This window comes from Rutidosis leptorrhynchoides, chromosome 9 (genome assembly GCF_046630445.1).
Source record: "Rutidosis leptorrhynchoides isolate AG116_Rl617_1_P2 chromosome 9, CSIRO_AGI_Rlap_v1, whole genome shotgun sequence".
Classification (NCBI taxonomy): Eukaryota; Viridiplantae; Streptophyta; class Magnoliopsida; order Asterales; family Asteraceae; genus Rutidosis; species Rutidosis leptorrhynchoides.
This window is the reverse complement of record NC_092341.1, coordinates 44,625,725-44,653,469: the sequence shown is the minus strand read 5'-3', so window position 1 is coordinate 44,653,469 and position 27,745 is coordinate 44,625,725. Positions and strand designations below refer to the sequence as shown.

The 27,745-nt window shown below is 33.2% G+C and overlaps 1 protein-coding gene across 3 annotated transcripts; it reads right to left on the bottom strand.

Moving 5' to 3' along the window:
- Positions 1–2,326: 2,326 nt before the first annotated feature.
- On the bottom strand, positions 2,327–5,644 carry LOC139867591 (serine/threonine-protein kinase AFC2-like). Of its 3 annotated transcripts, XM_071855958.1 has the most exons (12): positions 5,433–5,644; positions 4,794–4,980; positions 4,544–4,570; positions 4,311–4,464; positions 4,176–4,224; positions 3,955–4,069; positions 3,648–3,739; positions 3,394–3,550; positions 3,248–3,312; positions 3,072–3,169; positions 2,857–2,959; positions 2,327–2,758 (listed from the first exon to the last, which is right to left on the bottom strand). In XM_071855958.1, the coding sequence occupies exons 1-12, from the start codon at positions 5,538–5,540 to the stop codon at positions 2,606–2,608; spliced, it is 1,308 nt and encodes a 435-aa protein (XP_071712059.1). In that variant the 5' UTR covers positions 5,541–5,644; the 3' UTR covers positions 2,327–2,605. The 3 variants fall into 3 exon arrangements, with proteins under 3 accessions (XP_071712059.1, XP_071712060.1, XP_071712061.1); XM_071855959.1 differs by lacking the exon at positions 4,794–4,980 and having other exon boundaries at positions 5,433–5,544; XM_071855960.1 differs by lacking the exons at positions 3,955–4,069; positions 4,176–4,224; positions 4,544–4,570; positions 4,794–4,980; positions 5,433–5,644 and having other exon boundaries at positions 4,311–4,460.
- Positions 5,645–27,745: the final 22,101 nt, after the last annotated feature.

Below are 27,745 nucleotides of genomic sequence, written 5' to 3'. Positions count from 1 at the left end.
CATAAAATAATTTATCTGAAACTGCGAAGAATGATTGAGGGAGGAGATGAAGAAAGCTTACGATCAAATTGAGGTCTCAAATGGAGGGGAATTAACAGACAGATAGATAGATAGATACAGAAGGTGATTGTGTATCGACTCCGCTAATCTTTAATAGTTGATTTGGTATATTTTAGAGATGTATATATCCCGATAGATTAATTATACTCGAAGGACAATTTGAGGTTTTTTTTCTTCCCCCAAAAAAAAACCCGGATACGGAATCGCAAACCTGTCTGGATGTCTTCTCTTTCTGTTTAAGTGATGGCATTGAGTCGGGTTCACGTAATTTTAAATCCGACTCCCGATTAAAAAAACTCATCCTAAATCCGGGTCCGGATTCGCCGGGTTTCTATTTAATTACTATCTAGCAAGTAAACGGGTTTTTTCATGGGTATTCGGTCTCATTTACTTACGAACTATCGGGTAAACGGGTTTTTCCACAGGCATTCGAGTTTTTTCGGTATATGCGTCGGTTAATTGGTTATACGGGCCGAGTAGTAGGCTTTACGGGGCGGGTTGTGGGGTTTACAGGCCGGTATATGGACTCGAGTATTTTTTCGGGTTTACGGGCCGAGTAATTGGGTTTGTGTCTAAAACCATTCTAGACCCGGACCCGCGAAAAACCATCCCCATACACGGTGCTAGACCCATTTACTGACCCGAACCCGCCCCAAAAATATCGAGTTTCGGATTTTCCCATCGGATACGGGTTTTTTTGTCATCCCTACTACTTCGGAGTATTATTTTTTCCTCCATAATAAAGGAGAATACACAGAGACTTCTTCCACGTATTTTGTGTGTTTGTTCGTTGGTTTAATTGAGTGTGGCTTTTTTAGTTTGTGGATCTCATCAGAGATATTTAGGTGCAATTAGTGTTGTAAATCTCCTATTTCTCCCCGAGATCTCTCCGAGATCTCGTTTTTGGAAGGTCGCAGAGACGAGATGTCTATCTCCCGAGATTTCTCGGTCAACGTGGTCAAACTTGGTCAAAGCCACGATTTCTCGAAATTTTTTGCTCATTTCTCGAATTTTCTCATAAAATCTCGTAATTTTTTGGATTTTCTCGCTTATTTCTTGAATTTTCTTGTAAAATTTTATAAAAATGTATATAAATATACATATATCGATTTATTTGTTTATATTTATATTATAAAAACTAAAAAGTCAACTTAAGTCAACGTCCGAGATCTCCCCGAGATTTTTCCGAGATGCCAAGATCTTCCCGAGTTCCGAGATCTCCAACCTTGGGTACAATAGATATATGTTGTTTGGTCGTTTTCAATTGAGAAGCTTATGTTAAATAGTCATATTGTTCAAATGAGGAGCTTGTGGTTGGATCTAATCAGAGTTTGTTGGAGACGAAAAGAATCTTAAAATTCAAGGTTGGAAAATGCGTGAGACGAGGTTGAGACGGTTAAGACGTTAAAGGGTTGAGACGGTTGAGAAGTCTTAAAGGGTCGAGATAGATTCCAAGGTTGAAACTGGATTCTATTAAAGAACATATTTTCTTAATTTAATATTTTGAATGTTTTAACAGATTAAAAAAAAATAACTTATTTCAAAAGCAAGAGCACTAAGAATCCAGATAGGTACCGCCACTTATACAAATGAGATTAGTACGTTTAGAACCTTTGCTTTCTGGGTAGGGACTAGATAACCATGAAGTCCACCAAGGAATTAAAGGGGCACCGGACCTTATTCTTCTCGCTTTTGTGATTTATTTTGACCCAATTGCGATTCCATTTATCTAGGTTATGCTACGTTCCCCACTCACTATTTGTGGCCAAATTCACCGTCTAGCACTAGTCACTAATCACTATCGTGACACCTTTAACTGAGCTTCATAAACTTCTACAAAAATTGGAAGACTAACTCGTATATGAACACTACTTATAGCAACCGCAAGACTAACACATACATAACCCCCACAAACAGATACAAACACACAAACATACACAACCTCCACGTCTCGTGCTAGACGAGATGACCATAACTATCTTCGTAAGTCTTGAAGAAGTGCAAGATGGAATGTCCAAGACGAAGAATAGTTGGAGGACTTAACGTATACATTTGGCAATCATGTCTTTTTAGTCTTCATGTATCGTGTCTAATATCACCACCTATTCATTTAGTGGTCTAATTCACTTTCCTTTACATTAATTTAATTAGTTGATCATACACAGCACAAATTAAATTTTTCCACGTAAATTAAAAAATCTGATCTCCTACTCAGATGGAACAAGAAACAATAGTGTACATGAATGCCATGGAACCAATTTCGAAGTATCAACAGAAAAGGATTTTCAAACACAGTAAACTATAGTAAAAAAAAAGTGATACACATTATTGCTAAATCATGACAGAGATTGTACATAAGTTGAAAATTACAGGTCAGTCAATGAGATGTGCTTTTGACAATAGCCTATTTGGTCCTGAGCAATTTCCCCAGACCAAACCTTTGAATGGATATGTACACGAAAAGAGCCGGCCACCGTTGACGTACATATCATCTCTATCTCCAACTGACCTTCATTAATCTTTTACAACACTCACATATTTTGCCTTAGTATCGTCTACTAAGATGATCCCTGGTGAAGAAAGGATGTCTCAGAGCTGCATGTGCAGTTAGCCTCTCTGTTGGATCGTACCTTAAAAGCCCTTGCAACAGGTGAATTAAATCACCTGCAGAGTGATCTACATGTTGCATGATCAAGTTCTGCATCACAAAATCCCATAGTTTAGAACACACACGGCCAAAAATCTTCACACACAAAAAAAAGGATAAATGACAATTTCATCAATATAAATATATACCTGAAGCCGAGGTAGCTTGGTAACAGCTTTAATACTATCTCTCGATGCAGCACCCTCGGGCCAGTCCAACCTACCCTTTCTCACATACTTCTCTGCATGTCGGCTGTAAAGACATTGACATAGATAATTAGTAGATGTAACATAACACCAATAGTTTATAATTTATAATAAATATGATTAAAAAAGAAAAACCATAAGCCAATAAAAACACTAACTCTGCTTTCTTTAACATGTGTGGTGGCAAAGAACCAAGAACCCGCTCCATCATTGCAAGATGTTCCAAGTTTTCATGTGTTTGGAACAGAGCTTCACCCTGTAACAACATTAAGGTTGGTCATAAGTATTCAGACTGGTAAAACCGTACTTATGTTGGATTGAAGATTAAACTTACAGAGCAAAGCTCCACAAGAATGCAACCAACACTCCAGATATCACATGGGTAACTCCATCCAAGCCCTGTTTAAAACAAAGGTTTAGTGTGCTAACACATAATCCATAATTTAAACATACGCATTGAGCTAAGAGCATATGACATACCTAATATAACTTCTGGTGCACGATAATGACGAGTGGAAACAATGTAGTTCTGATCCTGGCGATCATATGTTGTACTACCAAAGTCAATCACTTTAATAGCACTAGATTTTGGAACCCTTTTGGAAAAAGAAGAATCTTTTGGTGATCTTGATGAACCCTAAAAAGAAAACATAAACAATAAAGAATGAGAATCAAGTTGGAATATGAACCACCAACATTGCCACATCAGCAGGGATAAAGCAAGTTATAATCACCTTGTAATCAGGCACTTTCACATACTCTGGAGATACTAGGAGAATGTTTTCAGGCTTTAAATCAGTATGTATTAGCCTCAAATCATGCATAACTGCAATACATTCAACAAAAAAGTCAAATTATTTTAATCATTTCACAGGTGTAGAAAACTCCAAACTATATAATAGGTCAACTAAAATTAAATTTCTTTTTCAAAACTATAATAGAAAAAGAACAAGTAAACTAATGTTGAACAGATGCACCAAGAACACACATAAACAAAAACAGTAAATATGTAAGAGACTAGCTTAAGCGATTACTACACACATGCAATACAATCCAAGAGTTGTCTTCCAATCTCCCGAACTAAGTCAATTGGAAATGAGCGATAATTGTTTTTGCGTAGAAAATCATATAAGCTTGGTCCAAGCTTCTCAAAAACCTGTTAAGACCATTTAAAATGCACCCAACAATTCATTTAACCCCAAAAACTTTTTTCAATCTGGGGAAACAAATCCACCACATTAATCATATCATCATTGACTTACAATACAGATATGGTTACGATAGTCAAACCAGTTCCTTATTTGTACACAACTGCAAGGGAATAAACCAATTTAACAACACAAACATAAATAAAACACCCCTAATGCAAGACATAGTGAGAGTTGTTTGTTACTCACCGATTGCCACCTTTGTCATGTTTACCGAGTTGTTGTAACACGTCAATCTCTATCATAGCCGCCTCTCGATATTTCTTAATACCACGAACAATTTTAATGGCAACCATTTCCTTTCTTTCCTTGTCCCAACATTCCAATACTTGACCAAACGTACCTGAATTAAACATTTATAAATTAAATAATAGAGCACATAACCTACAACTAGCCACACCCTGTTAACAGATCAAACTCACCTTCTCCCATTTTCCCATGTATCTTATCTGCAAGTTGAATAAATAAAAAAGTAATCAGTACCAAAACTATAAAGAAAGTCAACACGCATTTGTTTCATCTACTACTATAAGTAAAATTAAATGTTCAATTATTTACTATTATTATTATGCCAGGTATGTCTTATCATGGACAAAAATATAGAGGGTATGACTATGTGCTACAACAGACATCTTAAATTTAAATTTCTTGATAGTGATTAAAGGAAGTTACATCGAGAAGTTAAATTATCTCCAACAGCAAACACATAGTGTCCATCTTTATCATCTTGACGCCACGGTGGAGAAAGGTTTCGAGCCACACGCTTAAAAGGTGAACTAATATGGTTTGATGGTGCCAAAGAAGGTGCAAAGCTGTTAACATTCCCAATCTCTTGTCCATAAAACAATCCTACCTGAGCCTACACACATGATCCATTCATGTTCCTTTCAATATGCATAATCAATTCCTTACCATTCGTTACGTTTTACAAAGTATCAACCATGTATCAATATCACCACGCAATACAAAGGCTTAACATATAATAAAACAACGCAAATTCAATCAATTACTTAATTTTTCAATATTAATCCTTCAATTGTAAAATCTATTCTAAAATTGCCTAAAATTGAATAAATAACAAAAAAAATAAAGTAATTAAAACGCTAATTCACACACAGAAAAACACAGATCTAAATATATACACATCAAAATTCAATATACAACAAGGTGTGAACCGATTAAGGCTAAGCAGATGTAAATTAATACACTTACCTGAAGATCGATAACGATTTAAATTGAATCTAGCAAAAAAAAAAAAAAAAAAAAAAAACGAATTAGAAAAATTAGATAACAGAAAAACGAGATCTATACCTTAGGCGGTGGAGGAAGAACGTCCCAGCCCAAACGCTGTCGTTTTCTAGGTCTGAGATCAAATTGACTAATCGGAAACTCGGTGACACGTTCGGTTTCCATAACCATATACGAATTCAAGGAATTGAATAGATGAGATGTATTTTTGTATGGATGAATTTAGAAGATGATATCGTAATTTGTGTAGATCTGTGAATGAAGCCTAACCTTAACACAACCCTAATATTGACCAGACAATTAGGCGTTGGGTGGATGAACTTATATCCGGCCGTACACGTGTAGGGGATATATGACGTTGATAAGGCTTTTGTTTCGTAAGCCATAGGGGAGTTGACCGAGGTTAGGTTCATGCCTTCATGGGCTTTAAACTTAAACCACAGTTAAACTAACATACCTTGGTTAACAAATACGGAGTACATTTATCCTATGCATTACTAATTAAAGACCCGCAGTTTTGCGGGATATTTGAAGGGTCTAATCATTTAAACTATAAAATTAAATATATAAATTAAAAAAATATTATTATTTTTAGATGAACATTAAACCACATATTTTTTAGGGGGGCTTGAAATTTTTAAAGTTTCAAAATGTACTAACGAACTATTATTAAGTCTACGATGAACATTAAACTAAATGTTTTATAAGGGATTTAAATTTTTAAAGTTTTAAAATGTACTAACGAATAAATAAAAAACAAAATTCTGATTCAAATAAAATAAATCATCTCCAATATCGTGATGTAGTTTTAGGCAATTGAATTAAGAATTGTGGATAGTTATCTTAGATCTTCGTTGTATTTTCCTACATATTCGACAATGTAGTTATTCTTGTTGGATGATCATGAATTGTGAATAATGCCATAAGTCTTTGTCAGGCTTTTGGCCCATTAATATTACTTCTGTTTCCTACAAATTATAACCTGCAATCTTATTTTTTTATTACGTCCTCATGTTTGACGATTAAATCATTCTCGGATTGATTTCTTCAATCACTGACGATATAATCTTCCACAAGTGGACAATATTAATAACAACTATAAGATTATTAATGTTTTTATTACATTATCTGCCAGTCAAATGGTTCAAAGTGTATTATGATGAATTAATGCCTACACATAATGTTTGGATCCACACCCTAGAAGGATATAATTATGAAGTAGGTTTCCGAGTAGATGATCAAACTTTAATTCTGAAGGTAGGATGGACAAAGATAATTAATTTGGAAAATCTGATATTGTTTGCTTGACTGCTATTGACAAAGGAAACTATGAGTTGGTGATTTATTCAAGATACATGATTCCGAAGAATTTCTTTAACATTAGAAAAAATTGGACTAATATTATTGAAATTCAGTGTAAATTGTTCGAAACGACTCCTTACAGGAGATTCCCTTCATTCATGTCGTTTGAAGATGAACCAAATCATATTGAATTGGTATGTAGTTTCTTCAATAGTACATTACTTTTTTTAATAAATTTTTTATTAGTAATTTAAATGACTAATTTATTGTTTCTTCGAGATTTAATCAGTTTTTTTTATCAACTTCAATACTGTTGAAGTAAAAAACTAAATAATTTTTTTATTACATTTTATTGTATTTATTACTGTTGAGTCCCAAAATAATTAAGGATTTAATTATGACAAAACTGTAATTTATTTGCACTAAAATGTTATGTGCAGTCAGCACAAGTTTGTTCATGTATAGTCAGCAGATATTGCTGTGTCGAGTGTTTAGTTTGCTGCTCAGTCTACCAGCACAAGGTAGACAGTGTTCTTCAATCAGTACAGGATGTGTACTCAGCAATTCAAGAATATCAAGTGACTCAGCAATGAAGAACCAGCACAGCTGGAATGCAGCTTTCTACACAAGACAGCTATGCTCCATTATAAGCTTAGTAGTTTCTCGAGTGGTCTACATCAATGGTACTATTCAACAGAAGTCAAAGACAAAGTTGAACAGAAAAGGACTGATGTTATGCTAGGTGTATATAAAATAGCTTAAATTTTGCTATGAAATACTATTAAATACGATACAATTTTACACAAGATATTTATTTATTTAGATAACGGATATACTTAAACCTTGCTACAACACTTATAGGCAGTGTACCTAATCGTACAGTAGTGTAGTTTCTAGTAAGTCCGGTTCGTTCCACAGGGAAAATCTTTTAATCAAAGCTTAACGCTATATATAAGTAATATTATTATTTTAAAGTGGGGTTTTACCGTTTAATGACCGGTTTGTCTATTTTAAAACTTTAGTCGCAGTTAAAACCAAATGTAAAAAAAATAAATACAAGACTTAATTTAAAGCGTAAAGTAAATAACGATAATGAAATTGCGATAAATAAAAGTGCGATAAAATAAACTTGCGAAAATTAAAAAGTACGATAATTAAAAGTGCAATTAAATACAATAACAATAAATAAAAGTACGATAATTAGAAGTGCAATTAAATATAAAATAAAGGAAATTAAATATGAAATAAAATAATTATGCTTATTTAAACTTCCGTAATCATGATGTTTGACGTGTTGATTTTAGTTTTATGCCCATGGGTTAATTGTCCTTTGTCCTGGATTATTTAATATGTCCGTCTGGTTTTTGTCCATAACAGTCCATCAGTCATAAATATAAAGTGCGAGTGTCCTCGTCAAATTATCCTTATACCCGAAGTTAAATATTCCAACTAATTGGGGACTTAAAATGTAACAAGATTTTAATACTTTGTTTAATAATTACACCAGGATGTCGACTGAGTGTAACCCAAGGTTTTAATACTTTGTTATCAATTATGCCAAGTGTCCTTGTACATAATTTCACCCCTGTTTTAATAATTCCATAGACTATTAATTCATTCCCGTGTCTGGTTAAATGAACGATTATTCGTACATATAAATACCCCGCCCATCGTGTCCGATCGAGTGTATATGATAATTTATGGGTACGTTCAATTATAAATCTTTATATTAACATTAACAAACTATCATTTAGTTAAACAAATATAAAGCCCATTAATAGCCCATAGTCTAATTTCCACAAGTGTCGTTCTTTTGTCCAAACCTCAATTATGGTACAAAGCCCAATTACCCAATTTTAGTAATTAGCCCAACATCATGATTACTTCGGATTAAATAAGCATAATAATAACTTAGCTACGAGACATTAATGTAAAAAGGTTGAACATAACTTACAATGATTAAAAATAACGTAGTGTTACACGGACAGAATTTCGACTTATACCCTTACAACATTCGCTAACATACCCTTATTATTAGGAATTAAAATTAAAATATAAATATATATATTTTACGTATACATATATAGAGAGATTGAATTTTTTGGATATTAAAATTCGTCGAACTGCGTTGGCTTTTATAGGGAATTGAGTCCAGGGGAACTCCGCGAGTCGCGGCCATTTCCTCCTTCAAACTCCGCGAGTCGCGGAGTTTGAAATTCTAGCTCACAACTTTGGCTTCTTTCTTTGCCGACGGTTTATTTTATAAATATAATATATATATATATATAATTAATATAATTAATTATATATTATATTATATTTATATACATAATTAACTTGTAATTTTTAGTCCGTTGCGTCGAGCGTTGAGAGTTGACTCTGGTCCCGGTTCCGGATTTTCGAACGTCCTTGCGTACTATTTTATATCTTGTACTTTGCGTTTTGAATCTTGTACTCTTGTAATTTCGAGACGTGTTCTATCAATAATTGGAACCTCTTTGATTATATTTTGTACTTTTGAGCTTTTTGGTCGTTTGCGTCTTCAATTCGTCGAATCTGTCTTTTGTCTTCACCTTTTATTGTTTAAACGAATATCACTTGTAAATAGAACAATTGCAACTAAAAGCTTGTCTTTCTTGAGGAATAATGCTATGAAATATATGTTCGTTTTTAGCATTATCAAATATTCCCACACTTGAGCGTTGCTTGTCCTCAAGCAATATAGTCTTGAAATACTAGAATCACTTCTTTATTCTTCACACTTTGTACATCAGTGATTTCTATACGGCGGTATAAACAATGGTAGTAACGATATGGTTTACAGTCCCACATGACTATAAAATTTAGATCCATTAAGGAAATTGGATCTTTATGAAAATATTTGATCTTTTGAAAATTTTAATCTAGCTTTTACCCTAGATAAGTTTTTCGGAATAACCCTTCACCGGTGTTTGCAAAATATTTTTGTGGGTTTGGTGGGTTTCAGATTTGAAAATTTTAGCTCAAAACTTATGGTTTTGTGTCACCCACTTGCTAACCTTGTATTTGGAAAGCAACACGTCCAGTTTACTTGTCCCGTATATTACCTTTCGGTAAACTACCGTCCGGTTGTAAAGGAAAGCGTTGAACAAGCAACTGTTAAGGCAATGTCCCCTGACATGCTTTTAATTATGGTCTATAACGTGTCGGACGCAATTACTATCCTTTGTAGGAGAAATAGTAAAGCTCACCCTTATAATTTTCCGGTCTGGCACAAGGTCCTGTCTTTGACCATGCTATGCAACCACCGTTCTTACGGTTGACACCCGATTTGGTTCAGGTGACCTAATGAATTCCAGGTGAATTCTTAGGATTTTACGTTCAATGGTAATGAACGCATTGAAAATGGGTTTTTAGAAAACAAATCGGTTTGTAATTTTAATCAAAATATTTTCTCGTTCAGGCTCGAGTTTAGATATCATCGAATTCCATGAGTTTGTAATTCTCAATCTTTAAGGTCAATCTCTAGGATTGAGTAATATCAGGCTTAAAAGCTGATTTTTGATCTTTTAAGGAGATTATCCTTTCTGGGGATCTGATTCATTAGTCTTATCCAGCTAATTTGCATGGTGCCCCCCATTGTACGAGATAAATCCTTCTCATGGTTAGGATAAATCTGACCACTTGGCGACCCTGTTTAATGCTGAGGTCCGTGGATTTCCTGCTGATTTTAGTGATGACTTTTCTAGATTTTTCGTCAACCTACAGCTGGTCTGGACGACAACTCACTGACCTAAATCAAGAAGCGCGTTTCTTTTTCGGAAGACTTTACTTCCTTTTAATGATGGAATTGATTCATCGTGTAGACCCATCTCTTATTTTCTTTCATCGGGTAAAACTTTTTAGATTAGTCCAAAGCAAAAGTATTTTCAGTTATTTGTACAAAAATATGTGATATATGTTTTGAAAAACTTGGTAAATTTTCCCACACTTGGCTTTTATTTTCCTTTTTATTGTCCTCTATTCCATTCTTAAATGAATTCTAACATTTTAGTTTGTTTCTCAATTTATGTCCTTTCCAAGGTAACAATAATTTCGGTGTTAAAACCTAGTTTTATCGTTCATAAATATGTATAAACATGATTTTGAGTTCATTTAGTTGAAAATTTTGAAAAATTTTACTAGAAGTGGGTAGTCAGTATATAAGACTAGGGCTGTTCTTTATTATCAGAGAGCACTAGATTCTAATACAACTACTGCTTTACTAGTATTTTTTAATGGTAACCAAGTGTTTAAGATAAAAATTTTAAAAATCCGAAAGAATTTAACCACTTCCCACACTTAAGATCTTGCAATGCCCTCATTTGCAAGAAATCAGTAACAATTTAAATTATTGAGGGATATTAGCGTAGAAATGATTAAATTTTACCAAAGTTTTCAAATATATTGTTGTTTGTGTGCTGAATGATAAATGGTGCACATCATTTGTTCATTCCGTCTCGTTGTTATTTCACATATATTTTTCATCTTGTCGTCAAAATTAGTTGTTTTTGCTGAACTTAATGCCAGTCTTTGAAAATGTGTTGTTTTACCCTGTTGTGTACATAAGATAAACTGCAAACATATATACATATTTTTGAAGTTTGGTATATTACCCCACATTCAAAAATTATTAAACTCTAATAATAAAATTTAGAAAATTATAAAACTATTACAAATCCAACATAAGTATTAAATGTATCAACATTACAAATAATAAAATAAAAAAAAACTAAGTAGACTAGGGATGATACTGATACCAGAAGGGGTTCCATGCATAACCATATGTGTTATAAAATGCTTTTGCTGGGTTATACGTAGGATACGGTGGTTGCATCTCTATAGACCAGGGAGGGAATATGGGCGTTGGGGTAGGAATATAGTTTCTACCTATATGTTGGCAATAAGCTATGATTTGGTTTTGATGAACTTGCCAATCTTTAAATGCTCTATGTCTAGCATTTTCATACTCTTGTGAAGCTATAAACCTTTGCATTTCTGCCATTTCATTTCCCCCTCCTACATTACCTTGCTGTTAGTTTCTCTCAACCCGTGGATGTCTACCATTATAACGTACTGCGGCGTTATTTCACCTCTTCAAAACTTTAGCACCATGGTATAAATTTAAACCTATTGTATCTTGGGGTTCTGGTTCTTCGACTAATAATCCCCCCCGACTTATATCCACATTGAGATACTCAGCAATCAAAGTAATAAATATACCACCTCCTATTATGCTATGCGGTCTCATCCCCCTAACTATATGGTATACTTACAGCGCTTTGTGGGTCTCGAATACACATGTGGTAAAACAAATCCTGTTCATTTACCTTTTCCTTATTCTTACCTCTTTGTGTAATCGAATTAGCTAAAAATCTATGAATTACTCTTAACTCTGCTCTATCTATATCCAAATAAGAGTAATTTCCCCCTTTGAATCGGTGATGGCTAGTCATTTGACTCCATACACCATGTGTATCAAAATTCTCATCTATCTTCCTACCGTTCAATATCAACCCTCTACAATCGGCAGATGCTAACTCTTCAGGCGTATATATACGTAAAGCCTGAGCCATGTCTAGTAAAGACATGTGGCGCATCGAACCTCCTAATAAAAATCTAATAAAAGATCGATCGGTTAAACTAGCTACCCGATCATTTAATTCTATACTACACAACAATTCTTCACACCATACTTTATATACAGGTCTACGCATGTTGAATAACCGTACCCAATCGTTAAAAGTAGAATTACCATACCTCTGTGCAAGTAATTCCCTAATTGGCCCGGCCAATTCTACAGCTTCTAATGGTCCCCATTCTATGACCCTAGGTACTTCAACAGCTTTAGAATGAAGAGTATGCAATCCTCTTTGGTATTTTGGATAATCTATCCAACGTCTGTCAAATCTCAAGTTCGGGTGCAAATCTTCTAAGTGCATATCAGAAAATGTCATTACTGGATGAGGTATATCTTGCTTGTAGTAGTTATCCACCTTCTGTTGGTCCGCATTCTCAGGAGGAGCATTGCGAGCTTGGGATGAAGATTCACCCATTTCAGTCTGCAAAACACATCAAACACAATTTTTGTGCATCCAAATATGCATTAGTGTCAGCAAAATCATCAATCAAAATAATTACAATAACATGTCCAATTTATATCAAACTTATGCTCATTTTCATATTTTTATCAAATCTACACTTTTTCAAATAAGCATATACGAAAATGTTTGCCAAGTTCATAAGCATTCAACTCAAATAACATGTCAAAATAATCATTACTAGCAATTAAACAAGTTTCAAATGGCATTATCTTTCAAAAATCAAGTTCATGAATTTTAGACTTGAAAAAGTCCACTTTAATTCTCAAAATCATGTTTAGGCTCAAAGTTTGGATCATTTAACTACCTAAACATGTTACACTACTTAATCTAGCAACAATTCATGACAAAAATCGGCCATAACCTGTTTATATCAAAAAGCCCCAAATTGCTCAAGAACACAAACCCTATATTACTCAAAATTTGAAGTTTAAGGCTTCTAATCATGTTAAATAGCATCAATCTAGGTTATACAAGCATAATACATAAGCAATTTAAGCATAATTACACTAGAAAACATCAAAATTAAATTAGGGAAAAAATTGCTCAAGAACACCAATTTTCGGATTAAATGGTGTTTAGGTGTAGAAATTTACCGTTTTCCTTGAGTAATTCCTTGATAGCATCCTTCTTAACATGATTTTAGTAAAAGATTTGATGATTAACGGTGAAAAATTGTGAATTTGGGAGGTCTTTTTCGGGTTTTTTCGGGTTTTATTTTAGCAGTATATGTGTGTGTGTGGTTGAGGACTGATCAGTTTACGTTTTTATTTTTTTCTGGGTTTTGGTCCCTCCGCGAGTCGCGGTGTTTGACCCTTCAAACCCCGCGAGTCGCGGGGTTTGATATTTTTTTTTATATAAACCTTAACTTATAAAATAAATATAAAATAAATTTAAAATTTTGTTTTCCTTTGTTTTAGGACGAGGTCGTTTTGGAACGATGTCCTAGTCCGTCCTTCGACAAAATTTTAAAATTTGTCTTTTCCAAGCGATTATTTTAAAGCTTAGATTTTTGGGTTTTTTTTTTAGCATACTTTAATTCAATAAGATTAAAAATAATGATAATAAAAGTTCTCGTCCCTCCCTCGGGTCAAGCAATTTCGGTTCAAAGACCTAGTCTTCAACTTACGACGAATTTTAAAAATCATATTTTTAACTTAGCGAAATAAAGTAAATTTTTGTTTTTAAATTCACACAAACTTAAATTTAAAAATACATAAAATTCAAAATTAATATTAAAAATTCACACCAAACTTAAAATTTGAAATGCATAAAATTAAAAATTCATATTTTAAAAATTAAAAATTCACACCAAACTTAATTTAAAAATTCATATTATAAAATCACACCAAACTTATATTATATTTTTCAAATATTTACAATTTTAAATATATTGTTTTTACAAAGTTTACAATATTAATTTAAGATTTATATATTAATTTTAAAAACATGGTAAAAATAAAATTAAAAATCTTTTTGGCTTTTTATCCCACTTTAATCAATCAAATATTATCAAAAATATGCGCCCCTCTTTTCGGTAAAGTAATTTCGGTTCCATGACCTAATTTAACTCATGACGAATTTTTGAAATATTTTAAGTTGATTGATTAAAGATATTTATACCTTAAGAATAAACGTTAAATTTCGCAGTGATGTAATAAATTTTTGAATGGTATCAATAATTTCGGTCGCCAAACCTAATTTTATTTAATACCAATTTAATACTTTATAGCGAACAAATTAGCGTTTATTATCAAAAGGTTAAAAATAAAAATAAAAATAAAAATAAAAATAAAAGCTATACAGACTTACCTGTGAGATAGTATTCTTAGTTATATGATCTATCCCATTCATAAGATAGTCGGTTTAATTGGTTTTCCATAGCTACAAAGGCGTAACCTCGAGCATTCAGTGATTTTTCTTCTAAACATATGAACGGTCCGTCTCTGCATAAAGTAACAAATTCGGTGTTTGAATAGGTTTGATTATTTGAACATTTACCTCCATGTGACCATTTTCCACATTTGTGACATTTTTCAAGGTGTCGTGCTCTTCTTTTCGCTGAGGATTTTGATTTTCCTTTACCAAATTGTAACTTATTATCTTCGCATCTGGATTCTTTTCTTACTCCGTCCAATCTTTCTCTGATTACTGATACTATTTCACTCGGAAGTGTGTCATTATTACGTTTAGTGATCAAAGCGTGTAGCATTAGACCATGGTTTAGTTCACAGGCAGTCTTCATTTCGTAAAAACCTAAAAAAAAATAAAAATTCAGAATGGGGGGAGAAGACTAGTTCTTTAGGGTCTGCTAGGGAAAGACCATTCGAGTTCCATTTTCGAGAACTACACAAAAACAGACAATCTAACTCTAACAGAAATACATATTATCCTTTAAAGACTTGATTCTCCCCACACTTAGTTAGTTGTGGTATCGAAATTATGATTAACTTCGTTGTCGATTTTCATTGGACTATCTATGTAATGTTTAACTCTGTGACCATTAACTTTAAATTCAATTCCATTTGAATTTATTAATTCTACTGTTCCGTATGGGAAAACTCTTTTGACTATGAATGGTCCAGACCATCTTGATTTTAATTTTCCAGGAAATAGCTTGAATCGTGAATTGAAAAGAAGAACTCTGTCTCCTTCTTTAAATTCTTTTGAACTTCTGATTCTTTTATCATGCCATTTCTTCGTTCTTTCTGTGACGATCGCTCCAAATCCATATGGACAAACACGTCATTCATTGATTTCATTGCGAGGTATTTGACCTCTATATGATACGTTTTGTAAACATTGCATTCTTTTGAAAAGGCACACCATAAATGAATATTTAAATCAAATGTTTTCGACATCTGATGATTTCTACATATAGACAATCACCGTATATAATAGTTTACAACATCATTTCTGTTGACAATGCAGTCAAAATAAGATACATGGTGATGATTTGGTAAATGCAACGTCTCCTTGAAAAATATGTCATGTAAGACTCCATGCACATAGCTTGTTTAACATCTAAGCAAACAGCGGAAGACTTCTAGGAAATCTGAGAATAAACATGCTAACAAGTGTCAACACAAAGGTTGGTGAGTTCATAGTTTTAATATTGCTCATAATCTGTATATAAAGGTGGATCACAAGATTTCAGTTGTTTCATCCAGAAACGTTTATCAATAGATTCTACATAACAGAGCACCCTGGTAACTAAACTTAACGCTATAGTGATAATTACCCCATTCGTTTTAATACGCGCAAACCAACGTGTCTTAAACTCAAATAACATACGTCCGTTAAAAGGCTAGCGCTCTAGCTCGGACGGGGATGTCAAGCCCTATGGATCCATATACAATTATTCGCGCCCACCAGTCCATATCCTATGTACTGGCAGCTACTAGTTACCAAAGCTAAGGGATTTTCGGTTTAACTCAGTGTAGAATTTAGTATGTACTTGTGTCTTATTGCGTTTAAAATAAATTGCATGTATTCTCAGCCCAAAAATATTTAAAGTATTTAAAAAGGGAGACTATAAACTCACGCATATAAATATTGTATATCGATTAATAAAGCATTTGCATGTATTCTCAGCCTAAAAATGTAGAGAGTAAAAGGGATCTTATGAAACTCACGCATATAAATATTGTATATCGGTTAATAAAGCATTTGCATGTATTCTCAGCCCAAAAATGTAGAGAGTAAAAGGGATCTTATGAAACTCACGCATATAAATATTGTATATCGGTTAATAAAGCATTTGCATGTATTCTCAGCCTAAAAATGTAGAGAGTAAAAGGGATCTTATGAAACTCACGCATATAAATATTGTATATCGGTTAATAAAGCATTTGCATGTATTCTCAGCCCAAAAATGTAGAGAGTAAAAGGGATCTTATGAAACTCACTGTTTAATATTGATATACAATATTATAGAAAAGCACGTAGACGCAGATAAACACGAGGTTTGATTCACAAAAATACCCTCGAACATTACCCATAATTTCCTTGGCAATAACCCATATTTTTCTTAGCTCTAGCTCGCTTGGAAACACGTTTTGAAAATTACTTGGACAACACTCCGTCGTAATATTTTATGTACATTATTATTTTTGTATCGCAAAAATAATAACACTAATAATAAAAATAATAAGATTAATAATAATCTTAATAATAATAATAATAATAATAATAATAATAAATAAATAATATTACGGAGTATATCTATATTTGTGTATGTGTGTGATTATCTCGAGCCAAAAACTGCAATTTATAGCAATCATACCTGAAAAAGTACCCCATGCGATCGCATGGGGTTTAGCCTCCTTGGCCATGCGATCGCATGGCTGGAGGATCCAGCTCATAAACCTTTGTCTCGTTGTTTGTCGACGTATTATATATATTAATATAATACGTAAATCGAATATTAAATTTTAAAAAGTCGTATTTATTAAACACTTCAGGGGTATTCTATGTAACTTATAATTAATAATTTCTATCATGTCGTTTTCATGTGAATAGTAAATGAATTAATTTAAATTCAACTATTTAAGCTACACGTTGTACGTTGTGCTTTACAAATTGTACATTATTAATTTAACTTCGTTTCTTAAAAAAAATATAAAAATTATATCATAAAAATAAAATGACTTAATACGTAAAAATTTTAATTTGAAATAGCATCGTTTAATAGTAAATTTTTAATCATTTCGTATATAAATATTATTCGCATGATTCCGTATATATCGAAAACTCTTATATTTATTAAAATATGTATATAATACATGTTATAACGTTCGTGAATCGTTGTACAAACAGGATGGTCAAAAAAATCATTTTCAAAAGTTTTAAAACTTGTCAAAATTCATTGCTTATCATGTCGGAAACATTAAATCATAAAAAGATTAAGTTTAAATTTGGTCAGAAATTTCCGGGTCATCACAGTACCTACCCGTTAAAGAAATTTCGTCCCGAAATTTGAGTGAGGTCGTCATGGCTAACAATAAAAATGTTTTAATGATGAATATGAGTTGATAATAAAGTTTTATCTATGTTTGAATAATATGGATAAAATAATCCAATTACTCGAAGCGTATGAGAGAAGTTATCGTAATAGAATGAAATGGAGAATAGAGATTCGTCTTATCTCTTGACGTAGTAACGATTGATTTCCGGAATTTAAGGAATAGAAAATCTTCATAATCTAAATAAGATTTGATTCTTCGGAATTTGCAGAAATTAGGATTTTCTTTGATTAAATGCGTAATCTGCCACGATTGCTATGTCTGATATTTCGCTATAAATTGACCTCTTCCGTTTCATTATTTTCACCACTCCTATATCTTCTTCCTCATTTCATATTTTCAAAAGATTGTGAAATGCTTCATCCAGTTCTGATTCTTGATATACTCCTAACTTTCATATCTGTCATTCTTCTTTTTCATCTACCGCCAGAGGAAGTTATTTTCTTCTACCATTACCTTGGGGTTATAGTGTTTTTCATTCTCCCGTGTCTTTATATTGCTATATCCATTGATATACACGGTTTGTAATTTCGGGATTGTTATCGGGCTTTATATTCTCCATTATATTTCGGAGCTTCATGCTTTCATTTTCTCTTCCCGACCTTAAGTTAAGCGAATAATGGTCCAGAATTTGTAGCTATTCATTTCGGAATGAACATAGTTAATGTTCTAAGAAAGAAATTGTAATGGCACGATATTGATTTGTCAAATTATCAGAATATCTGGAAAAGACCGAATCATCAAGAAAAATATTTTCTTGATCTGTTTAGAGGTTAAATAGAATGAAAGAGTTATGTAACATGGTTCATGATGAGGGTATGATCTGAGAACCTTTATCACGTTCCATTAGAAACTCAGCATGACTTACTGTAATATAATCACGTTGATCAAGTGTCATTATATTATACTAACTCATGCTTCAGCTCCCAACACCACTTTCAAAATATTCATATTTTAAACTTGAAAGTTTCAGAATTTAGAAGCTAAAATAGTTTCTTTTATGATATAACACAGATATCGCAAGGAGAAAATTGATTTTCGATACGAATGATTATGAAATTATCTCCAGAAATATGGAGGATATTTATAATGAAAGATTCGATGATATCTTAGAATTTCTAATATTAGAGGATGATGAAGAATATTGTCCGCAAGGGTTTAGATTCGGAAGCAAGGTATTCGTTAATGGCTTCAGCAGATACTGAATCATTTGGATTCTTTGAAGGTAGATTTAGTCTTCGTGATTTGTCCACAGCCTCCTTCATGGTCTGCTCAATCCGTTTTTCAGTTCCAAACCTTCTCTTTTTCTCAGCTTTACCACCATACTATTATTTATCATCAAACTTTTGACTGTTAAAGTCGTTTACCATTTTTGCTGCTTCATCAGCATTGTTCCAATTTCAGAGAACTAGTTCATAGTTTGGGATGTTTTTCCGAAACTTCACCTTCGAAGTATGTAAGTCTAGAAGATAGATGTTATCCATATATAACTGTTGTCGTAGAAAATGCTGCAAGATTCAAAATACTGATTGCTAATTCCCGGTAGTTGGTATGGCAATTACCGTTATAAGATGTGGATGAGTACATGATAGGGTTTCAATGAGTATAAGGATTTTTCGGAAGGTCAAGGATCAATGAAGTTGTTGGTAAATTTACTGCTAATGTGGTGGAACATAAAAGGTTCCCCGGTAACAAAAACGTATATGTCAAGGTTACAATAAGGTTAATCTGAAAAGTCAAAGTTGACTGGTTGAAAGTGTGATAAAATTGGATACTTTGAAAAGGATGGCAAGATTATTTTCAGTAATAACAATGCTAAAGGATCTTTCACATTTTTGAAGTCAAAGTATAGATTTGAAAGATGTAGAGATCTAAGAATGATGTCACAGGTTCAGAGTTATGACTTAGATTCTGATCCGTCAATATCAGAATATGTAATTGAATTTGTATGAAAATGATTGTATATCGTTGTGAGCATTGTTAATAATTTTTGAATCAAAGTTGAAGAATGTACAGTGTAACATATTAATTGCGAACTTATATATTTCCCGGGTATTACCTACCCGTTAAAGATTTCACAATTAATACTTTGTACAAAAGAATTTTTATTACCGTCTTTATGAAAATATATGTATGTATATTTTCTTCAGATGTAACACAGATTTAATGAGTTAATATCATATTAAGCTCATTTAATTTTTTTTTGTTGGATTAGAAATGAATAATCTCTAAAACATTAAAGATTTCATAATCTTCGTGGAGTATTTTACTAATGTAATCAATACTTCGTTATTCAGTTTTATTGATATTTCCTCAGTGAATCATGTTGGTGCTTATGGAACTCTTGCTAACTTCGCAAGGTAAAAATGATGTTTTCTGGGAAGTTTCGAGTATATCGAAAATGAAAATGTAAAATCAATTATGTAATTGAATAATACACTTGGTTTATTATGAAATGGAATTCATTAAGTTGAAACAAAGATTGTAGTTAACAATGGTTAAGTTGTTAAGGAAGGATGTACATCATTGCATATTAGTAATATGAACTAACCGAGTAGTACCTACCAGTTAAGATTCACATGTAATAGCTTAGTACGAAAAGATTTATTTTGATTTCAAAATTCATATATATTAAATATACATAAAATTTCTTCAGGGGAAATGAGTTAATACTTCATCGGTTATTGTTGCTGGTATTTCTTAGTAACTACGGTGCGTATGACGTTGATGCTCGTGGAACAGATTGTGAAGTTGAGGTTTGCGATGCGGATGTTGTTGGTGGTGGTAATGGTACTGTTGGTGTTGTTGTCGGTGGTACTGTTGATGCCGGTGATGCTGCTGGTGTTTGTAACCTTTGCACCATATTCTCCAAAGCCACTACCCGAGCACGAAGCTCGTTGACTTCTTCTACTACACCGGGATGATTGGCGGTTCGGACGAGCGGATGAATAAGATCCAGAATTTGAGATAGTATATTATCGTGACGAGATACTCTGGAAATGAGAGAGAAAATGGTGTCTCGAACAGGTTCGCCAGTAAGTGCTTCAGGTTTTTCGCCAAGAGGGCAATGTGGTGGGTGAAAGGGATCGCCTTCTTCTTGTCTCCAATAATTAAGTAGGCTACGAACCCATCCCCAATTCATCCAGAATAGATGATGGCTAATTGGTTGATCCATTCCGGTTACACTGTCTTCGGAATTCAGGTGAATATCCATATCGGAATAGCTGTCAGAGTTTGAACTAGATACGGGATCCATCTTGTATAAATAGGGAGATGATTTTTGATATGAATTAGATTATAGAATTTAGTTTGGTATTCTTCAATACATAATTTACATATGTATATATAATACCAAATTCCATAAATCACGGAGAAATTTTCGGAAGATATCAGGAAAAGTTTACAGTAACAGATACGCTAAGATATGAATTTTTGTCTATACACTATTTATGCAATAAATGCAGGAAAACGTGTCTAGACTTAAGAATGATAAGCATGTAATTTTCGACAAGAAATGATAAGCAAAACTTTTAACTTGCAGACATGGTCGAAGTCCAGACTTACTAATGCATCTTAACAACTATCAGTTAGACACCTTCATGCAAGACCTGATTCGCTAGGACCAACGCTCTGATACCAACTGTGACGATATCTCCAAATCCATATGGACAAACACGTCATTCATTGATTTCATTGCGAGGTATTTGACCTCTATATGATACGTTTTGTAAACATTGCATTCTTTTGAAAAGGCACACCATAAATGAATATTTAAATCAAAGGTTTTCGACATCTGATGATTTCTACATATAGACAATCACCGTATATAATAGTTTACAACATCATTTCTGTTGACAATGCAGTCAAAATAAGATACATGGTGATGATTTGGTAAATGCAACGTCTCCTTGAAAAATATGTCATGTAAGACTCCATGCACATAGCTTGTTTAACATCTAAGCAAACAGCGGAAGACTTCTAGGAAACCTGAGAATAAACATGCTAACAAGTGTCAACACAAAGGTTGGTGAGTTCATAGTTTTAATGTTGCTCATAATCTGTATATAAAGGTGGATCACAAGATTTCAGTTGTTTCATCCAGAAACGTTTATCAATAGATTCAACATAACAGAGCACCCTGGTAACTAAACTTAACGCTATAGTGATAATTACCCCATTCGTTTTAATACGCGCAAACCAACGTGTCTTAAACTCAAATAACATACGTCCGTTAAAAGGCTAGCGCTCTAGCTCGGACGGGGATGTCAAGCCCTATGGATCCATATACAATTATTCGCGCCCACCAGTCCATATCCTATGTACTGGCAGCTACTAGTTACCAAAGCTAAGGGATTTTCGGTTTAACTCAGTGTAGAATTTAGTATGTACTTGTGTCTTATTGCGTTTAAAATAAATTGCATGTATTCTCAGCCCAAAAATATTTAAAGTATTTAAAAAGGGAGACTATAAACTCACGCATATAAATATTGTATATCGGTTAATAAAGCATTTGCATGTATTCTCAGCCCAAAAATGTAGAGAGTAAAAGGGATCTTATGAAACTCACGCATATAAATATTGTATATCGGTTAATAAAGCATTTGCATGTATTCTCAGCCCAAAAATGTAGAGAGTAAAAGGGATCTTATGAAACTCACGCATATAAATATTGTATATCGGTTAATAAAGCATTTGCATGTATTCTCAGCCCAAAAATGTAGAGAGTAAAAGGGATCTTATGAAACTCACGCATATAAATATTGTATATCGGTTAATAAAGCATTTGCATGTATTCTCAGCCCAAAAATGTAGAGAGTAAAAGGGATCTTATGAAACTCACTGTTTAATATTGATATACAATATTGTAGAAAAGCACGTAGACGCATCGGAGATGATAAACACGAGGTTTGATTCACAAAAATACCCTCGAACATTACCCATAATTTCCTTGGCAATAACCCATATTTTTCTTAGCTCTAGCTCGCTTGGAAACACGTTTTGAAAATTACTTGGACAGCACTCCGTCGTAATATTTTATGTACATTATTATTTTTGTATCGCAAAAATAATAACACTAATAATAAAAATAATAAGATTAATAATAATCTTATTAATAATAATAATAATAATAATAATAATAATAATAATAATAATAATAATAATAAATAATATTACGGAGTATATCTATATTTGTGTATGTGTGTGATTATCTCGAGCCAAAAACTGCAATTTATAGCAATCATACCTGAAAAAGTACCCCATGCGATCGCATGGGGTTTAGCCTCCTTGGCCATGCGATCGCATGGCTGGAGGATCCAGCTCATAAACCTTTGTCTCGTTGTTTGTCGACGTATTATATATATTAATATAATACGTAAATCGAATATTAAATTTTAAAAAGTCGTATTTATTAAATACTTCAGGGGTATTCTATGTAACTTATAATTAATAATTTCTATCATGTCGTTTTTATGTGAATAGTAAATGAATTAATTTAAATTCAACTATTTAAGCTACACGTTGTACGTTGTGCTTTACAAATTGTACATTATTAATTTAACTTCGTTTCTTAAAAAAAATATAAAAATTATATCATAAAAATAAAATGACTTAATACGTAAAAATTTTAATTTGAAATAGCATCGTTTAATAGTAAATTTTTAATCATTTCGTATATAAATATTATTCGCATGATTCCGTATATATCGAAAACTCTTATATTTATTAAAATATGTATATAATACATGTTATAACGTTCGTGAATCGTTGTACAAACAGGATGGTCAAAAAAATCATTTTCAAAAGTTTTAAAACTTGTCAAAATTCATTGCTTATCATGTCGGAAACATTAAATCATAAAAAGATTAAGTTTAAATTTGGTCAGAAATTTCCGGGTCATCACACTTTCTTTATAGATTAACGAATTTTTGTATGCTTCATGTCTTAATTCTTCTAATTCATTTAGTTGACTTAATTGTAGACGTCCAGCTTCATGTAAATCAAAATTACATGTCTTCAAAGCCCAAAATGCTTTGTGTTCAATTTCTACTGGAAGATGACATGCTTTTTCGTAGACGAGTTTAAAAGGTGTGGTTCCAATTGGAGTTTTGTAGGCTGTTCTAAAAGCCCAGAGTGCATCCTCCAATTTAATGGACCATTCCTTCGGATTTGATCCTATGGTTTTCTCTAGAATACATTTTAAAGCTCGGTTGGTATTTTCAACTTGTCCACTTGTTTGTGGATGATATGCGGTGGAGATTTTATGAGTTACTCCATATCTTTTAAGAACTTTCTCAAGTTGATTATTACAGAAATGAGTTCCCCGATCACTTATTAAAGCTTTCGGTGTTCCAAACCTTGCAAAAAGACGTTTTAAAAAGTTGACTACAACTCGTGCATCGTTAGTTGGGAGAGCTTGTGCTTCCGCCCATTTAGATACATAATCAATGGCTACAAGAATATAGAGATTATTATGAGATTTTGGAAATGGACCCATAAAGTCAATACCCCAAATGTCAAATACTTCACATACTTGGATGACATTTTGTGGCATTTCATCACGTTGACTTATTTTTCCGGCCCTTTGACATGCATCACAGGATTTGCAAAGAAGGTGTGCGTCTTTGTAAATTGTAGGCCAATAGAATCCAGCATCATAAACTTTTCTTGCTATTAGTTGAGGCCCATAGTGCCCTCCTGTTGGTCCTGTGTGACAATGGTTTAAAATTTTACTAGCTTCATCTCCGAATACACATCGACGTATTATTCCATCGGGACAACTTTTAAACAGATGTGGATCTTCCCAAAAATAGTGTTTTATATCACTGAAGAATTTCTTTCGTTTTTGGTACGATAATCCTTTTTCAAGGAATCCACATACTAAGTAGTTTGCATAGTCTACAAACCATGGTATTTCATTATAATCTATCTTCAATAGATATTCATCAGGAAAGTTGTCTTGTATGGCCGATTCATTTAGAACTTCTAATTCAGGATTTTCAAGACGAGAAAGATGATCAGCGGCGAGATTTTCTGCTTCTCTTTTATCTCGGATTTCAATATCAAACTCTTGTAAGAGTAAGATCCAACGGATTAATCTTGGTTTGGCATCTTGTTTCGAAAATAGGTATCTAAGAGCAGAATGGTCGGTATAGACCACCGTTTTTGCTAGAACGAGATATGATCGAAATTTGTCAAAAGCAAAGACAATAGCAAGGAGTTCTTTTTCAGTAGTTGTGTAATTTGTTTGTGCTCTTTGTAATGTCTTACTAGCATAATATATAGGTTGAAATCGTTTTTCAATCCTTTGTCCTAAAACGGCTCCCATTGCAAAATCACTTGTATCGCACATTAGTTCAAATGGTAGATTCCAATTTGGTGTTATCATGATCGGCGCATTAGTGAGTTTCTCTTTAAGAATATTAAAAGATTTGATGCATTCATCTGAAAAGATGAATGGAGCATCTTTTTCTAGGAGTTTATTCATAGGAGTGGCAATTTTAGAAAAATCTTTTATGAAGCGTCGGTAAAAACCGGCATGCCCTAGAAAACTCCTAACTCCTCTAACATTGGTGGGATGTGGAAGTTTAGCAATTACATCTACTTTAGCTCTATCCACTTCAATTCCTTCCTTCGAAATTTTATGTCCAAGAACGATGCCTTCTTTAACCATGAAATGGCATTTCTCCCAATTAAGAGCTAGATTTGATTGTTCGCATCTAATAAGCATTCGTTCAAGATTAGCTAGACATGTTTTAAATGTATCACCGAAGACTGAAAAGTCATCCATGAAAACTTCCATGCATTCTTCTATCATTTCGTGAAAAATCGCCATCATACACCTTTGAAAGGTTGCAGGGGCGTTGCAAAGTCCAAATGGCATGCGTTTGTAAGCAAAAGTACCATAAGGGCACGTGAACGTGGTTTTCTCTTGATCTTCGGGTGCTATTGGAATTTGAAAATATCCGGAAAATCCATCAAGAAAACAATAGTAACTATTTCCGGCTAATCTTTCCAACATTTGATCAATGAAAGGTAAGGGAAAGTGATCTTTTTTGGTGGCGTCATTTAATTTTCTATAATCAATACAAACACGCCATCCTGTTACAGTCCTAGTAGGAATAAGCTCATTTTTTTCATTTGTAATGACAGTCATGCCACCCTTCTTAGGCACGCATTGAACTGGGCTTACCGATGGACTATCAGAAATTGGATATATTAAACCTGCATCTAGCAATTTAATAATTTCTTTCTTAACTACATCTTGCATATTAGGATTTAGTCTTCGTTGGCGTTGCACATACGTTTTATGACCTTCTTCCATAAGGATTTATGTGTGCAATACGAAGGACTTATTCCTTTAATATCATGAATCTTCCATGCAATGGTTGGTTTATGAGCTTTCAACACAGAAATGAGTTGTGATTTCTCATTTTCAGTAAGAGAAGACGATATTATTACAGGTAATTCAGATTCACCATGTAAATAAGCGTATTCCAAATGGTTTGGAAGTGGCTTTAACTCTAATTTCGGAGGTTCTTCTATCGATGATTTATATCGATATCTGTCTTCTTCTTTTAGCATTTGAATTTCTTCTATTGTTGGTTCATATCCATTAGCTATAAGTGTAGCTAACATTTCAGCTTCATCAATTGGTTCATTACCTTCTCCTAAAGAACATTCTCCTGTTCCTTGTAATTCTGGAAATTCTTCTAATAATTCTGCATGTGCATCTATAGTTTGAATATAATAACATGTATCATCTGCAGATTGCGGTTGTTGCATTGCTCTATCAACTGAAAAGGTAACACTCTCATCCTCTATACTTAGGGTCAATTTCTTACCAAACACGTCTATCATTGCTTTAGCAGTGTTTAAGAATGATCTTCCTAATATGAGAGGAACTTGAGAATCTTCTTCCATGTCCAGAACAACAAAATCTACTGGAAATACTAAAGTACCAACTTTAACTAGCATGTTCTACATTATCCCTCTAGGATATTTTATTGATCGATCTGCTAGTTGTATACTTATTCTTGTTGGTTTCAATTCTCCAAGGTCTAGTTTAGCGTATAGTGAATACGGCATTAGATTTATACTAGCACCTAAGTCTGCTAATGCTTCTATTGAACTAAGACTACCCAGAAAACATAGAATTGTGAAACTTCCTGGATCAGATAGTTTTTCTGGTATCTTATTCAACTGCACTGCTGAACAATTAGCATTCATAGTAACGACCGAGAGTTCTTCCATTTTCTTTCTATTTGATATTAGATCTTTCAGAAATTTAGCATATCTAGGCATTCCTGAAATCACATCAATGAAAGGAAGATTTACATTTATCTGTTTAAACATATCCAAGAATTTAGATTGCTCGGCTTCAAGTTTCTCTTTTTTCATCTTACTCGGGTAAGGAAGTGGTGGTTGGTATGGTTTAACATAAGGTTTAGCCTTAACTATGTTATCTTCATTAACCTTCTCAACTACCGGTTCTGTTTCCTTATCTTGTTCAGGTTGTGGTTCTTGTGGAGTAGGAATAGCTTCATCAGAAGTTACAGGTATTTCAGGTGATTTAAGTGTTGTACCACTTCTTGTGGTAATAGCTTTAGCTGTTTCATTCCGGGGGTTAGCATTTGTATCACTAGGTAGACTTCCCGGTTTTCTTTCACCTATTAACCTTGCTAGGTTACTTACTTCTTGTTCCAAGTTTTGAATAGAAGCTTGTTGATTTCTAAATGCTTGAGCATTTTGTTCATTTGTTTTTTTCTGAAATGTGAAAAACTGCGTTTGAGTTTCAACTAGTTTCGTCATCATATCTTCTAAATTTGGCTTTTTATCATCGGTTTGTTGTGGTGGTTTGTTTTGAAAATTAGGTCTTTGCTGATTGTAAGTATTGTTGGATACTTGTGGATTGCTAGGACCTTGTTGGTTG

Coding starts and splice junctions, on each gene's coding strand:
- LOC139867591 (XM_071855958.1), bottom strand. CDS start 5,540: ATGGTTATGGAAACCGAACGTGTCACCGAGTTTCCGATTAGTCAATTT. Junction 3,740..3,954: donor ACTCTTGGATTGTATTGCAT/GTGTGTAGTAAT, acceptor AATGTATTGCAG/TTATGCATGATTTGAGGCTA. Junction 2,960..3,071: donor CACATGTTAAAGAAAGCAGA/GTTAGTGTTTTT, acceptor ATGTCTTTACAG/CCGACATGCAGAGAAGTATG.